The sequence below is a fragment of the Buteo buteo genome, chromosome 3, assembly GCF_964188355.1.
Source record: "Buteo buteo chromosome 3, bButBut1.hap1.1, whole genome shotgun sequence".
Classification (NCBI taxonomy): Eukaryota; Metazoa; Chordata; class Aves; order Accipitriformes; family Accipitridae; genus Buteo; species Buteo buteo.
In genome coordinates this window covers 65,896,401-65,911,082 of record NC_134173.1, presented here as the reverse complement: position 1 = coordinate 65,911,082, position 14,682 = coordinate 65,896,401, and the positions used below count along the sequence as shown (strand labels likewise).

Below are 14,682 nucleotides of genomic sequence, written 5' to 3'. Positions count from 1 at the left end.
TATGACTTTCCCTGACCTGCATTAGTGTTCACAGGTAATCAGCCCTGGTTCAGAGATTGCTACCCCTAGTTTGATGCTTAGTAGACCTGTGCCACTGACTATATATAATGAATAGTCATTAACACCACCCCCCCCCATTCTGGTTGGTAGACATGACTACTTATTTAAATGTGTTCATTTCTGGCAGGAGTAGTCTTCCTTTGTGAAGACAAGCAAAACAAGGATTGAACATTTTAGCGTGGTGTGCATCATCCATTAGCTGCTCTTCTTCCACATTCTGTAATAAATCTCCACTTACCTTTGTTTATCCCTTACTTCTGAGATATTTTTAGACCATCTTCTTTTTGCCTTCGATGTCTCTTGCTGTTCATAACTCATTTTGTCCATTTGCATTTCTAAATTAATTCCTGTTTTCTTATTCTCTGTATATACTTGCAGACTCAGTTATGGTTAATTGTCTTTTGGAGTTTAATTTTCTCAAAGAGCACTTGTTGCATACTTATTGCTACACATTTTTCTTACTATGCTTCCTATCTTTCCTTCCTATAGAGAAAATTTGCTTCCAATTATTCTCAGCAGCCTTCGTTCTTGAGATCATCTTCTCAAAAGACATTACCTTTTGGTTCACTGACTTTTCAAAAGTCTGCCTTTTTTCTTATTCCAAGACTTTTGTGCTTTTTCCTTGCAACAAGTCAATTCCATGTGTCATTACTACTTTCAAACAAGCTACCTACCCTTTCTGAATTTTCAACCAGTTCCTCCTTGTTTGAAATCAGAAGTAGCAGCTTGGCTTCCTCTAGTGACTTCCTCTATTTCCTGAGACAGAAGTTGATTCCAGTGTACTCAGCAAGCTTGATGGACTGGTGGGGGCCTGCCAGTTCACTTTTCCGACCGACAGGTAGCTGAGGCATATCTACGCAGTAAAATATAGTGCTCTGAAAGAGTAAGCTGAGCTGAATCAGTGCAGCTCTCCTCTGAACTGAGCACCTGCACTGAGAAGTTGCAATGAGATCTCTTATTCACATTCCTTCTAGTCCTGGCTGGCCTGATCAGCTACATGCCACCTTCACCAACATGTGAAGAATATCTGCTCTCCAAGATGACTCTTGTCTCTTTCTCGAGAGAGATTTGTGCAGCACCCTTGAGCTGCTTATTCAAATTGACAACTGTTGATCACATCTCAAAACCAAATAGTTCCCAGGGAATTTTTTCCTCAGAAATAATGGGGTTTTTGCATATCCAGGAATGGGACAGTGACCTCCTTCAAGGACAATGACTTCCAGCTGGAGACAAATTCATTGTGAATGCCTGGTTTTAGCTTAGTATGTTGACAGGCTGAATTGTTTGTTTAGGACTTCCACTCCAGTTTTCAACCCCTTAAATTCCTCTCCAGAGTGAACATTTGAAAGCTTCAGTCCTTCCTGCAGCTTATCGCTGTTAGTGAATGTCTTGGTAAACCTGTCTGAAAATCTTTTGGTCCCTGATATTGCCCAATCAGTCTCTGGTCAATCCACTGCCCTTTTTGTCTGGTCTGGATAAATCTCCAAATACTGTTCAGAATTCTTGTGGTTGTCTTTACTTTCTTCAAATTCTCTGTCTCACACAGGTTCACCAGGGACCAGCAGAGCTGAACAGGAATGCCAGGCACTGCTACCACTGTAAGCCGTTTCACAGCTCATACCAGTGCTGCAGTCAAGGTTGATGAAGGCACTAATTCTGTTGACTCTGATGTAATCCACAAGCCATGTTTCTCTGTCACACAGAAATCCAGGTGCCTGTCTCTTCAGGGAAAGTTCTGACTCTTCTTGCAGACAGGCAAAGCACAATCCTTCTGCCCAGCCATGTGGGCACGCTGCTACCACAAATATCCTCTGCAAAAAGCACAAAGCTCAGCTTCACTTAGTTCTTACTTGTTACCACCTTGGTCCTTTATTATTTCACTTACTTCACAAGACTGAAGATTTTCAATACCTCTTTGTCCTGGTTTTGGCTGGGATAGAGTTAATTTTCTTTCTCGTAGCTGGTATAGTGTTATGTCTTGGATTCAGTATGAGAAGAATGTTGGTAACACACTGATGTTTTCAGTTGTTGCTAAGTAGTGTTTGGACTAAGTCAAGGATTTTTCAGCTTCTCAGGCCCAGCCAGCAAGAAGGCTGGAGGGGCACAAGAAGTTGGGAGGGGACACAGCCAGGACAGCTGACCTAAACTGGCCAAAAGGATATTCCATACCATGTGATGTCATGCCCAGTATATAAACTGGGGGGAGCTGGCCTGGGGGGAATCGCTGCTTGAGAACTAACTGGGTATTGATCGGCGAGTGGTGAGCAATTGCATTGTCCATCACTGGTTTTGTATATTCCAATCCTTTTATTATTATTATTGTCATTTTATTATTATGATTACCATTATTAGTTTCTTCCTTTCTGTTCTATTAAACTGTTCTTATCTCAACTGATGAGTTTTACCTTTTTCCTTCTGATTCTCTCCCCCATCCCACTGAGTGGGGCAGGGAGTGAGTGAGCAGCTGTGTGGTGCTTAGTTGCTGGCTGGGCTTAAACCATGACACTCTTCCATTTAGCCTCAGTTAAGGCTCATCAGCTGTAACCAATTTTGTGGTTACCTTCAGAGCAAAGACTCACTTGATGATCACTAGCAATAATCTCCAGAGTAGCAGTGTTATCAGTCAACAGTTATGCGCTGCAGTGTGTGGTGTTTCTTACCTGGGATAATATTTCATCTCCTTTTCACCTCTTTGAATTCTCCCCACTCCACCTTTCGGATGAGAATGTTTTTAGGCACCCTTTTGATAAGCCCTTAGTGCCTTCTCATCCTCTGCATCCAGCTTGCTTGAGCTTGCTGTGGCATAATACCTCTCCCTCAATTTTCCATACTGCCAGCAAAAGAAGGAAGAAATAGGTGGAGGCAGACTCCATTCACTAGATACCAAGAGATGCCCCTACCTCATTGCCTGGGGTATGTCACCACAGGAGTGTGGTCCTCAGGTCTTCTGCAGGGAGTCAGTCTTGTTATTTACAAAGCTGAAAAGTACCATATAATCCTTAATTTTTGTTAATTATACAAACTTTTAAATTCCCAGTGGACAAACTAAGTCAACCAAATTGATCGGTGGGAGTAGCACATAGTTTTCCTACTGATAACCTATTTGCATGTTTAGATAGACCATTTGCATGCATAGCACGGTGTAGTATGGCTTAATCAGCTGTTTATTTTAAATCCTTAATGAGTTGCGCCTTCTGGGCTGCTGTATTTCGTTCACAACCAGTAAAAGCAGTAGGATTACCAGTCTGTATTTGAGCTTATGAGTGTCCTCTGACCTCACAGATTCCAGAGAAACCCTGCGGTTGCTTTCTCTCCAACTTTAGTATTTTCTTTAATGTCAGTTGGGACAGCTTTATTTCCAAAAATATTATGATACAACTGGGTAGTTCCCAGTTCAGTAAAGGCTTTGAAGATGCCTTTGAGACAGTATGTTACCCCAAAGCATTGAAGTCTGGATAAAATTCTTCATACTCACATTTGATTTTTACATTGCATGTGTTTGAACACCATAATCAAAGCTGATCATTTATTTTGAAGTGTGTTTGAATGGTAGAGGTCTTTGCAGGCAAGTACTGTCTATCAAACCATTTAAAACCTGGAATTATTACTGCACTTTCAGTAACACAGTGATTTTCTTTTGCTTACTGTTTAGGTAACCACATGGATTTTTTTTATTTTTTTCCCCTGAACTGCTATAAATTCAAGTGTACTTGCTTTCTTCTCTTATTTTTCTCTGGGTGTTCTACCTGAGGTCTAGAGCAGGACTTTGACTGGCTGCCAGATGCCCACCAAGCTGCTTTCTCACTCCCCCTTCTCAATAGGACAGGGGGAGAAAATCAGATGAAAAAGCTCGTACATTGAGATACAGATAGGGAGATTGTTCACCAGTTACTGTCATAGGCAAAAGAGGCTTGACTTAGGGAAATTAATTTACTTTATTGCCAATTAAAAATAGAGTCGGGTAGTGAGAAACAAAGACAAAACTAAAAACACCTTCCTCCCCCCTCTTCTTCCCAGGCTCAACTTCACTCCTTCACGCCCAACTTTTCTACCTCCTCCCCCTAAGCAGCACAGAGGGACGGGGAATGGTGGTTGCAGTCAGTCCATAATAGTCTCTCCTGCTCCTTCCTCCTCATGCTCTTCCCCTCCTCCAGTACGGGTCACCCACAGGGTGACAGGTCCTGCCAGAAAACCTGCTCCAGCATGGGCTCCTCTCCATGGGCCATTGTTCCTGCCAGGTGCCTGTTCCAGCGTGGGCTCCTCACAGGCTGCAGCTTCCCTCAGGGCACATCCCCCTCCTCAGGTGTGGGGTCCTCCCCGGGCTGCAGGTGGAGATCTGCTCCACTGTGGACCTCCATGGGCTGCAGGTGGAGATCTGCTCCACTGTGGACCTCCCTGGGCTGCAGGGGGACAGCCTGCCTCACCAGGGTCTTCCCCACGGGCTGCAGGGGAATCTCTGCTCCAGCGCCTGGAGCACCTCCTCCCCCTCCTTTCTCACTGACCTGGGTGTCTGCAGGGTTGTTTCTCTCACATTGTTCTCATTCCTCTCTCACAGCTGCTGTGCAGTATTTTTTACCCTTTCTTAAATATGTTATCACAGAGGCATCACCAGTATTGCTGATGGGGCTCAGCTTTGCCCAGCAGTGGGTCCATTTTGGAGTCAGCTGGGACTGGCTCTGTCCAGCATGGGGGCAACCCCTGGTCTCTTCTCACAGAGGCCACCCCTGTAACCCCCCCCCAAAACCTTGTCACATAAACCCAATAAAAGCAGTGAGATTCTGTTTGAAATACTTTGTAGGAGCTGAGGGTCCTCAGTAACATATTAAATACTATTAAATCCTGTAAGATCTGATATAAACTCTTCAGAGGAGGCATCCCTCTTTCTAAAATGTTTGTAAAGCTTGTGTTGGGCACTACCATAGCTATATGTTTTAAATCATTGTAATAACAATTAGATAAATGAGTATGTATTATCTCGAGGCTTATATTGTGAAATCTTTACTTTCCCTGGAGAAACCAGCCAGCTCCATGACCCAACAGGATGCGATATTAGATAACAGGGATAATAAAGCCACCATGTAATGATGAATACACCCCACCTTGAAATGACTAGAATTTAAATAATGTCAGAAGTTATTGATTAACCCAGGGTTGGGTAGGATTTAGCTGCTCTAGTAAAAGTTGACTATTCCGCCTGTATGCTTGTTTTATTTAAGAGCAGAAGAGTCGCATCTTCCACACTCAGGCTAAGCAAAAATGGGCAGTTCACATGTAAGTAATTTAATTTGGATTGTCAAGAATGCAACAATTTCCTGTTTTTATTTTTGTCAATTTTCACTTTAAATTACATTAATACAGCTGCAAATGAAGATTTAACCTTAAAATCTACTTTAAGTGTGGGTGGGAAACTTGTATGTAGCTGGTAACATTGTTTAATTGCAGTACATGAGTGATGAAACTATTACTGTAACACAGGTTCTAAATGTTTTAACGCTCATTGTGGCTTAGTTAAAAGGGGCAGCTCTTTAATTTTGAGAAAAAGAAATTGTGTGTAGGATGTCATGGGAAAAATAATTTTAGTTAGTTTAGTGAATTTCTGTTGGAACATTGCGAATGCTAAAATAATTCCCTAAAGATGTATGAAAAACTTCCTGTCCCAAAGGCCATCACTTTCAAAATTTGGCTGTTTTATCACTGAATAGTAGGGACAGGAGTAATCTCAAAGTGTGGTGCTCGTAGAGGGCCTGATTAAAATCCAGGTGTCAGGATTTACTACATCGAATTACCGTATGAGTTTCAGAATCGTAGAATCATAGAATGGTCTGGGTTGGAAGGGACCTTAAAGATCACCTAGTTCCAACCCCCCTGCCATGGGCAGGGACACCTTCCACTAGACCAGGTTGCTCAAAGCCCCATCCAACCTGGCTTTGAACACTTCCAGAGATGGGGCATCCACAACTTCTCTGGGCAACCTGTTCCAGTGCCTCACCACCCTCATCGTGAAGAACTTCTCCCTTACATCTAATCTAAATCTACCCGCTTTTAGTTTAAAGCCATTACCCCTGGTCCTATCACTACATGCCCTTGTAAAAAGTCACTCTCTGGCTTTCCTGTAGGCCCCCTTTAGGTACTGGAAGGCTGCTGTAAGGTCTTCCCAGAGCCTTCTCTTCTCCAGGCTGAACAACCCCAACTCTCTCAGCCTGTCCTCATAGGAGAGGGGCTCCAGCCCCCGATCATCTTTGTGGCCCTCCTGTGGACCCACTTGAGCAGGTCCATGTCTTTCTTATGCTGGGGGCCTCAGAGCTGAATGCAGTACTCCAGGTGAGGTCTCATGAGAGTAGAGGGGGAAAATCACTTCCCTCAACCTGCTGTTCATGCTTCTTTTCATGCAGCTCAGGATATGGTTGGCTTTCTGGGCTGCAAACACACATTGCAGGGTCATGTTGAGCTTCTCATCAACCAACAGCCCCAAGTCCTCCTTGGGGCTATTATTCTATGATTAACAAAGCTTGTCAGCTGCACTTTGTTTCTCCTAATCTTGTGTTTTGCAACCATAGGTTCATGAGTGTCTTATGTATTGTGTTTTTTAAACCTCCAGAGCCAGTCTTACAGACTCACAGAGGATATACGGAAACCAGCCATAGGGACTACCAGTTTGTCAGCAGATGAGCCAGTAAGCACTTTTTTTATGAAGGACGAAAGGGACACCATGGTGTTACAGCACCTGTTTCCATGGTTTATGGTGGCTTTGGGAGGCACTGCAGTGCACAGAGGCAACTCCTCTTTCATGGTCAATACTGGCACTAGAAAGCTGGGTAAAACTGGGTTGTTTCATTCTTGAATACTGCATCTTTCCAAAATTTTGCCTGCTTTGAAATTTCAGAAGTGAAATTTTTTTGAATAGCCCAAATTCTGCTGGGAAAAATATAAAATTAATTGTCTGTGTCAAATGAAGTATTTTATTTGGTTAAATGGATCTACATTTTAAAACTTATTTTTAAAATATCATTATTAAATGAAGTTTTCACTGAAAGCTAAGCATTGTTCAAAGAAAAGGTTCCATTACGTGGATGTTAAAATGGCACTTTTCAGCTATATCAAAATGTCTCATTTTAAAGTGGAGATATCTTCCTGAACATGTTAATTTGAACAAAATACCAAATTTTACTGAAAAAAAATGCTTTCAATAAAAAATTGCCAACCAGCTCTAAAGTGTACTTTTCTCTTAGAAACTGAGCTCTCAATTAAGAGCTGCACCTAATGCAACATTACAGCTCCAAATCTGCATATTTCCATGCACTTTTTGTACTCTGAACTCAATCTGGTCCCCTTTTCTACAATCAAAGTTTTTGACTGTATGTCCTTAGAGATTTAAAGACTCCAATTGTTTTCTCTGTTTGCAGTCTTGCATGAAGCTTATCTGTATTTCCGCTGTCTTCAAAATTACCACAAGTAGAATCAATCCACCTGATAATCTGGGTAGCTGCTGTGCTGTAAGCAAGGTGCTTGGGGGACATTTTGGAAATAGCAGCAATGGTTTTGATGATATGATGGTGTGATAAGTTTGATGGATTTTGACTTTCGTGAAATTGTGTAATTGTGTTTTAACCTTCTGTCTTTCAAGAATCCAAGATGACTATGCATTATTCTGTTGTTCTCTGTGACGTTTGCGACTTGAATTAATTTGGGGGGTGGGTGAGTTCTTTGGTTTTAATTTAAACCACTCTTTGAGATTCTCTGGGACTCCCTTGAGTTTCATCTTCTCATTGTAAAGCAGCCCAAACCTTCTGCCAGGGAGGACTCTATAATGTCAGAAGTGGGTGGCAGGTTGTTGTGGCTAGATGGTTTGAGACGTTGAAGGTAAAAAGGAAAGTATAACCTGGAGAATATATCTGCCTGAGGAGTCCTCTTGGGGATAGGCTCACAAACATCACAAGGGCCTCTGTGTTGCCTGTGGACATTTCTATCATTGTATAAATGTTTCCTTAGTACAAGTATTACTTACCACAGCCTGATTTTATTATCTCATCACAAAGCTCAACAATTGCTATTTGTTGCTTCCCCTGGCAGACCAATATTCAGTCACAGTTGATTCTTGTTCAGTCCCTGGCCATAAGCCCACAGTCAGCAGAAGACAGAAATACCTTCTTGTTGAGCCACTCAGCACTGGGGAAGAGCTGTGGCAGATTCTTTTCATTTCCATGGTCCCCTTTTATCCAGGACATTTGCTGTTCCTTTTAGGTCTGAGGCTATCCTGTGAGTGCAGCTGCGTTAGGTGTTAACAAGCATCTACCCATGAAAAATTCATTATGCACTCGCGGCAAAAAAAGAACCCATCTGAAGTATCAAAAGGTCATTACATTTATGTTTTACACAATGTAAACAGGTTGAACAATTAGGTTTTACAAAAACATTAAAAAAATCCAAAAAATCTGGATTCTAACATTCTTCTTTGTATACAACATTTTTAGTATATTGTACCAAGTCCTGTTGTTACTATCCAGAAAAATTACTCTGCCTTTATTGTTAATTACAACTACCGACTGAAGCAATGGACTGATTACTGCTGCTCTGGGTGACTCAGCTGACCTGGGAGTATCTTGAGACTTTCTCCACCTTGCAAGGTAGAAAGGAGTTAGAGACAGAAACCTCCAAGTTTAGTAGACACAGTTGGTTTGTTGGACAATAAACATGCCATGTCTGTATAGTAACAGCACTTCTATGTGTCTATAAATATATAGATGGTGTTTAGATAATGCATCTTGCAGAGGAATGTTTTAAAAACAGCAAAGGGATCAAGGGGAGAAGCATGTAGTCTTGGGGCTTCCCTGATGGGGTGCAACATTCTTCCAGTTCTTCTTTTAAATAATTCAGCTTTAGCATACATGAAGAGTCAACATGATGTTCCCAAATATTGTGTCCATGTTTTTCAGCCCTGCGTAGGAATACTTAAGTCATGTTAGCTTTCATGCTGACATACACAAGAATTTACTTCAGTGCCATCAATGTTAACTTACCAAAACTCATGACAAGTCTTAGTTGAGGTAATGAGTGTAAAATTTTTAATAAGACATAAGAACACTTAAGCTACAGTATGCAAGTCAGAGATTTGGTATCTCTGCTGAAAAAGAGGCAGAATATGCCAGTTTCCAATCATTTTAGTTATCATCCCTAATGGCCCAGCATACAAAGTGCTTTCCAACTGGGCATTATGGTCAATAAAATAAAAGTAGACAAGTGCACCCCAGTGTAACAGAATTATTCCAGACTTGGAATTCTAGATTTGTCCTAGGTGAATAAAGCCATTTGTTTGCCATTTTTCTGTGGCTTTTATTTGCAAGATAAGTATTAAAAGGAAGTGATGTGAGGCATGACTCATGACTAACCACAGGCATGACGCCTCTAGAGATTTCTAGCATCCTTCCCTGCCTTGGCTTCAGCTGCCACACCAGGAGGACTCAGGTCCCTGTCAGCCCTATGTCACCTCTGCCAGCCCCATGCAGGTGCCGGGGGCTCTGGCACATCTCAAAGGTGTCCGTATTTAAGCATCTGGATTGAGCCCTCTAGAAATAAAAGCTGCGGTTTTGCAGCTTTGGCATTCCCACTGCATGCTACCCTGGTAGCTAACTGATTTTAAAAGTAATCTGAGTTAAGGAGTTCCACCAGCCACAAGAAGGTCTGGACACATTAAAACTGGACAGTGTAAAATTCAGCCATGAGAGATCCCCCCCAAATTTTTTTTTTTCTCTTAATTGCGGACTTAATTTTTCTCTTAATCATGCTGATGAGCATACATAAGTGGAGTGGATAAAAAATTAGCCATAAGGTATTATGAGATGATATATTAACAGCTACTTAGAAACATGAGGGACATTGTAGGAGAGAGATGGTTTTAATTTTGCAGTTTAAATAACTGTCAGAGAAATTACCTTCACTATTGCCACTTCTTTGTAATAGGAAAAAGTAAATGCGACTAATTCTATTAGGATCTTGTTGTCACTGTAGTTTTAGTCTGACATGTAGAAAATAAGGTTATTTGCACCTCTCAGTTTGGAAAGAGTCACTGAGTCATTGCAAAGGCTGTTCAGTAATGAAGTCTAATCTACATGACTTATATATATTGTATTAACCAATAGAGACTTCATATAGAAATTGTTTTGTTCCTGTTAGCCACAAACTGTCAGCAACAAGCTAGCCCAACAGTGCATGTTGCTTTTGTACAGCTGTTAGTTCTAAAACAGCCGTAAGGATTTGGGAGAGTGACAGCCTGCCTGGCAGATGGTGGATGGCATTCGGAGATGCTGATACCATTCTCTGAGCAGTCAAGGAGGCAGATGGCAATTTTCCCGTTACATATTGTGGTTGACTGAGAAAATTGCTCAAACAAAAATGACAGGTACATTTTAAAAAACAGCAGAGGAAGAAACCTTGCGGTCAAAAGGACACACGTAGCCCTTAAGGGAGCGCTTGCCAATTGACCTGTGTCAAAAAGGTGTTTACTGACCCCACCTTTTTATTACCGTAGCACAAACCTTGGTGCTTGCTGATACTGCCGCACTGCCAACATGCCGCAGCTGTTTGCTTCTGTTTGTTTTTAAATGTTAGCGCCCATCTACTCTGACCTGTGTGCTAAAAGCCTTTACATTTCACATAAACTCCTACCTGAATAATTGAGCCAAATTATTTGAATTTCGCTGAAGAAGAGCTTGCAGAAGAACACCTTTCTTTGATGCCAGGATGATAGGAGATGGTGAACCCACCATCTGCTAATGACCAGACATCCTCACCCCTGAACAGCCTTTCCCAGTTAGATAAGACCCAACCTTGCCTACCAGTAACTGCTCTTTGTTTCTTTTGCTACTCCACTACATTAAAGAGCTGTAATATTTGGAAGTTTTTCTCATGGAAGTACCTATACACTGAAATGAAATGGGCTTTATCTGCTTTTCTGCCCTTTCTGATTGACGGTCTGGAGCTTTGTGAGAAAGTCACCCTTTTAACCCCCAGGTATATTTGCAGCCCCGTGCCAGGCTGGCTGACACGGCCAGGAACAGGGCTGTACCGGTGACCCAGGGCCTCGCTGCCGCAGAAGGCAGCCACAGGTCACTGGACCTCATTGCCAGCTTGCCCCAGGGCCCTCGTCCACCCCATGGCAAAGCCAGAGGCTCCTGGTGGAGGGGTGATCCTCTGCCTGCCAGCTCCGAGAGCGCTCCCACCCACAGCTCTGAGATGTGTGATACGTGTCTGCAGGCTCTTTGCCATGGGCGAGGGAGGTATGTTGCTTGTCAGGCAGGTTGGATGCTACCACTGAAGTGGCTTTTCCTCCTCTCTTTTGATGTTCAGTCCAGTCTCAACTGCATTTTTAACTGACACAAGCAGGCAGATATATTTTCTATTAGGAATGCATAGGTTTAAAATAAGGTGGCAATATTATAAAGGAATAATATACCTTATATAGGGGTAGAAGGCTGTGACTATTCCTGTTATGCTCATACCTTCTGCTATGACCCAAAATTTGATGCAGTTCAAAAGGGCCTAAGGTAGCATTAAGTATTGAAAAAAAGACTTAGGACTGGAAACGTCTGTTCTAGTAAATCATGCTGTCGATGAAGTACAAACGTAGAATCGTGTTTTTCTACATGTCTTTGGAAGTAGATCAGAATCAAAATACAGCAGCCTACTCCCTTGTTTGTTCTTGTGTTTTATTCTTAACACACGGAAATGCTTGGCAATGAGTGATAAGATTTGGGCTGTTTGTCACTAAGACTGTCCCATTGGGTGGGAGTTCAGAGTCTGTTCTGCTAACAGGGTGTTATCCTGACAATGTGTGATGTACTAGAAGACTAAAACCACAAGATCTAAGACAATGTGCCCTTTTTTTTTTTTCCTATCCAGTACTGTTAGTCTAGTTAACCTTGGATTCTAGTTGCATTGTAGCTCATTAAAGGTTTCTGCCAGGATAAATGATTAATCTTGAGTATATGTGTGATGATAAAAAATTAATCATTAGGTGCTGATTTGCCAAAAGCTGTCTTCCATGATCATAGTATATTAGATACAATTTAACTAATGAGATGAACACCCCAGTCCTGTAGTTTATTATGCTAACAAGGTGAGTAGATGGTTTGGGAGATTTCTTGGCAGATAGAGAATATAAATTTTCCTCTCCACACAGAAGAGGAATACAGAAAATCATAGAATTGGAAGGCACCTTGAGATGTCAGCTCACTTATCCTTTGCCTACAGCAAGATCAGCTCTGCCCAAACCAGTCCTGACAGCTCTAGCAGTGCTGAGCTGGAGGAGAACTGGTTCATTAGTTGGAGACGAGGCTCCCCAAAGGTCTTTGGACTGGTGACTCGGTGACTGTGCGTGGTGAGAACTGAGAAATCTCAACACATTCCACAGTTTCTGGTCTGTGATGGATTTTCAATTGTTTTCGTTTGTCCGTTTGGTTTTCTGGCATTCCTGTGCTCACCTTTGGGACATTATGGATTGTTTGGGCCTTGGCATCCTAAAGAAACAGGATGCATGACACTGCAATATGTATATATCTGTTACCCTAACTAAGAATATTTGAACCCACTGGACAATTTTTAGATTAATTTACCAGCAGGGAGTTAGTCTCAAAATTATTAGGTGCTTGTAACACTTCTTGAATATCTTGAGAAGAGAGAGACTGTGTTAGAAATCCCCGGAGCAAAAAACTGAGGCATGAGCTCAACCTTTATAAGACAACAGAGAGTCAACACAGTGATGGGCCAGTATGCCTGTGCCCATCACAGGAACTGCTTCAGCTGCAGTAGGTGGTAGAGGCACCAAAATAAGCCAAACAGGAGATGTAAATCTGTGGGAAACGAGGCAGAGGGGTTTCTGGTTCTCGCCTGCTTGGTAGAAAGGAAACCTCAGATTGCTGCATATGGAACTGGTTTATGTCATTCTTTTCAAAACCTTGTTTTTCTCCAATGCATTTTTGTGAACATAATTAAATATATGTGAAGAATAAGAAAAGTGGTAAAATAGCTGTGGCATGATTCTGTTGACCACCTCCAGTTACTGTTGGTGATGCCCTCAGGTATGTCAGACATCTGCACTGGGTTGACAGATGCAAGTCCCACAGGAGACCACTCATTTCTGACAGGCAGCAGGCAGCATCTCTAACAGCATCACATACCCACATTTTAGACAACTGAATACTGCCCTAAATTTTATTCCAGACCTCACTCAAATGCAGGAGTCAGTGCGGTAAAGAGCATGGCTGGGTTTGTCTGCCCTTTCTATGTGCTGCCATTTTGAGATTTAATTTTTACTTCTGTTAAGCTAAAGAAAAATGAAAACAGCACCCAAAGAGAAGAAGAGAAGCTTGTAATTAGACATCCACTAAATAAAGCACATAAAATGGACTTGGCAGAAATGAAGACTGGATTAGACACTCAATATCCCTGGATCAATCCAGCCCTTTTTAGAGCTCTGCCCATAGCTATTAGACCCGCATCTCGACTGCTCTGGTCAGCAGCCACATTCCTGCTGGCTCTTCCTAGTGATTTGTTTGTAAGGGTCTGCGTCTGCATTTATCCGTGTTAGTTATCAGCATCGATCTGTGTTAGAGCTGCAGCAGGTGAGCACTGTCAGCAACATCCCAAGGAGCTACCCTTTCTGTTCTTTGACGGTACTCCTCCATAAACCTCTGTTCCTGTGCATGGTTGTGGCATCTGCTTGAGATGATGGAATGGAAAAATTGCTGTGATTGCTCAGCTCTATTATCAGCTATTTTCAGGTAGGGTACATTGTCTCTCTTTTGCAATACGGGAAGCTACCTGGCATGCTCATGATAGTGTTTCTTCTGTTCTTGTCTACTGACAGATAAGCACTTTGTATCTACTGCAAGCTTAATTGTCTTTAGCCTAAGGAAGAGATTAGATTTTGTCTTCAGAAATGTCTGCAATGTATTGCAACATCCCACCAATTCTAACTACTGATGCTTTGAATCCACCAGAGCTCTTATTCCGCTCCCTCCACCCCCTCTGCCCCATGTCTTTCTTGGTTTTGCTGGTGGTTTTTGTTAAACTGTTTATTTGCGTACCATAAGGGCTCCACATGCTGAAATATCAAAGAACAGTCCCCAAATGCTTCTCTAAGCATTGCAGATCATCTTCAACTATAAACTCATCTTACATCTCCTTAAAGTCAAATGTAATTTACAGTAGGAAAAACTACTTGGTGTGCTTTACAACAAGGTAGAACTGTTAGTTTTAGATCAGTTATAATCTATCCATTTTAATAGAAATAAATTTGTGGCAATTCTAGCCAAAGCTGCAAGGGAAAATGATTGTTGTCTAAAATATGCTTGAGTGAAGCAAAACCTGTTCAAGCTAAGGAACACTGTTGGCAGAAAAAACAAGTGGACACAGGCCATGAATACAGCTAGGCTGGAAGTGAAAAGAGGATTTCTTACCACCAGAACTCTGGTTACACTTACATTTATTTATACAATTAATTATTACACTTACATTAATTACACAATTAATGTAGAAGTATTGGAGAGAAGTATCGAAGAAAATGAAGTAACTGAGTAGCTGGATCTGGACCAATTTATGAAAGCAAGTTCCCTTACATACTATGTC

The 14,682-nt window shown here is 41.9% G+C and overlaps 1 protein-coding gene across 1 annotated transcript in view; it reads left to right on the top strand.

Moving 5' to 3' along the window:
• The window catches only part of ANXA13 (annexin A13), a 33,090-nt gene that overhangs the window by 2,416 nt on the left and 15,992 nt on the right, over positions 1 to 14,682 (top strand). The window contains exon 2 of the mRNA XM_075024390.1: positions 6,659 to 6,733. Within this exon, the coding sequence (XP_074880491.1) occupies positions 6,659 to 6,733 (75 nt within the window). The remainder of the gene's footprint in view (positions 1 to 6,658; positions 6,734 to 14,682) is intronic.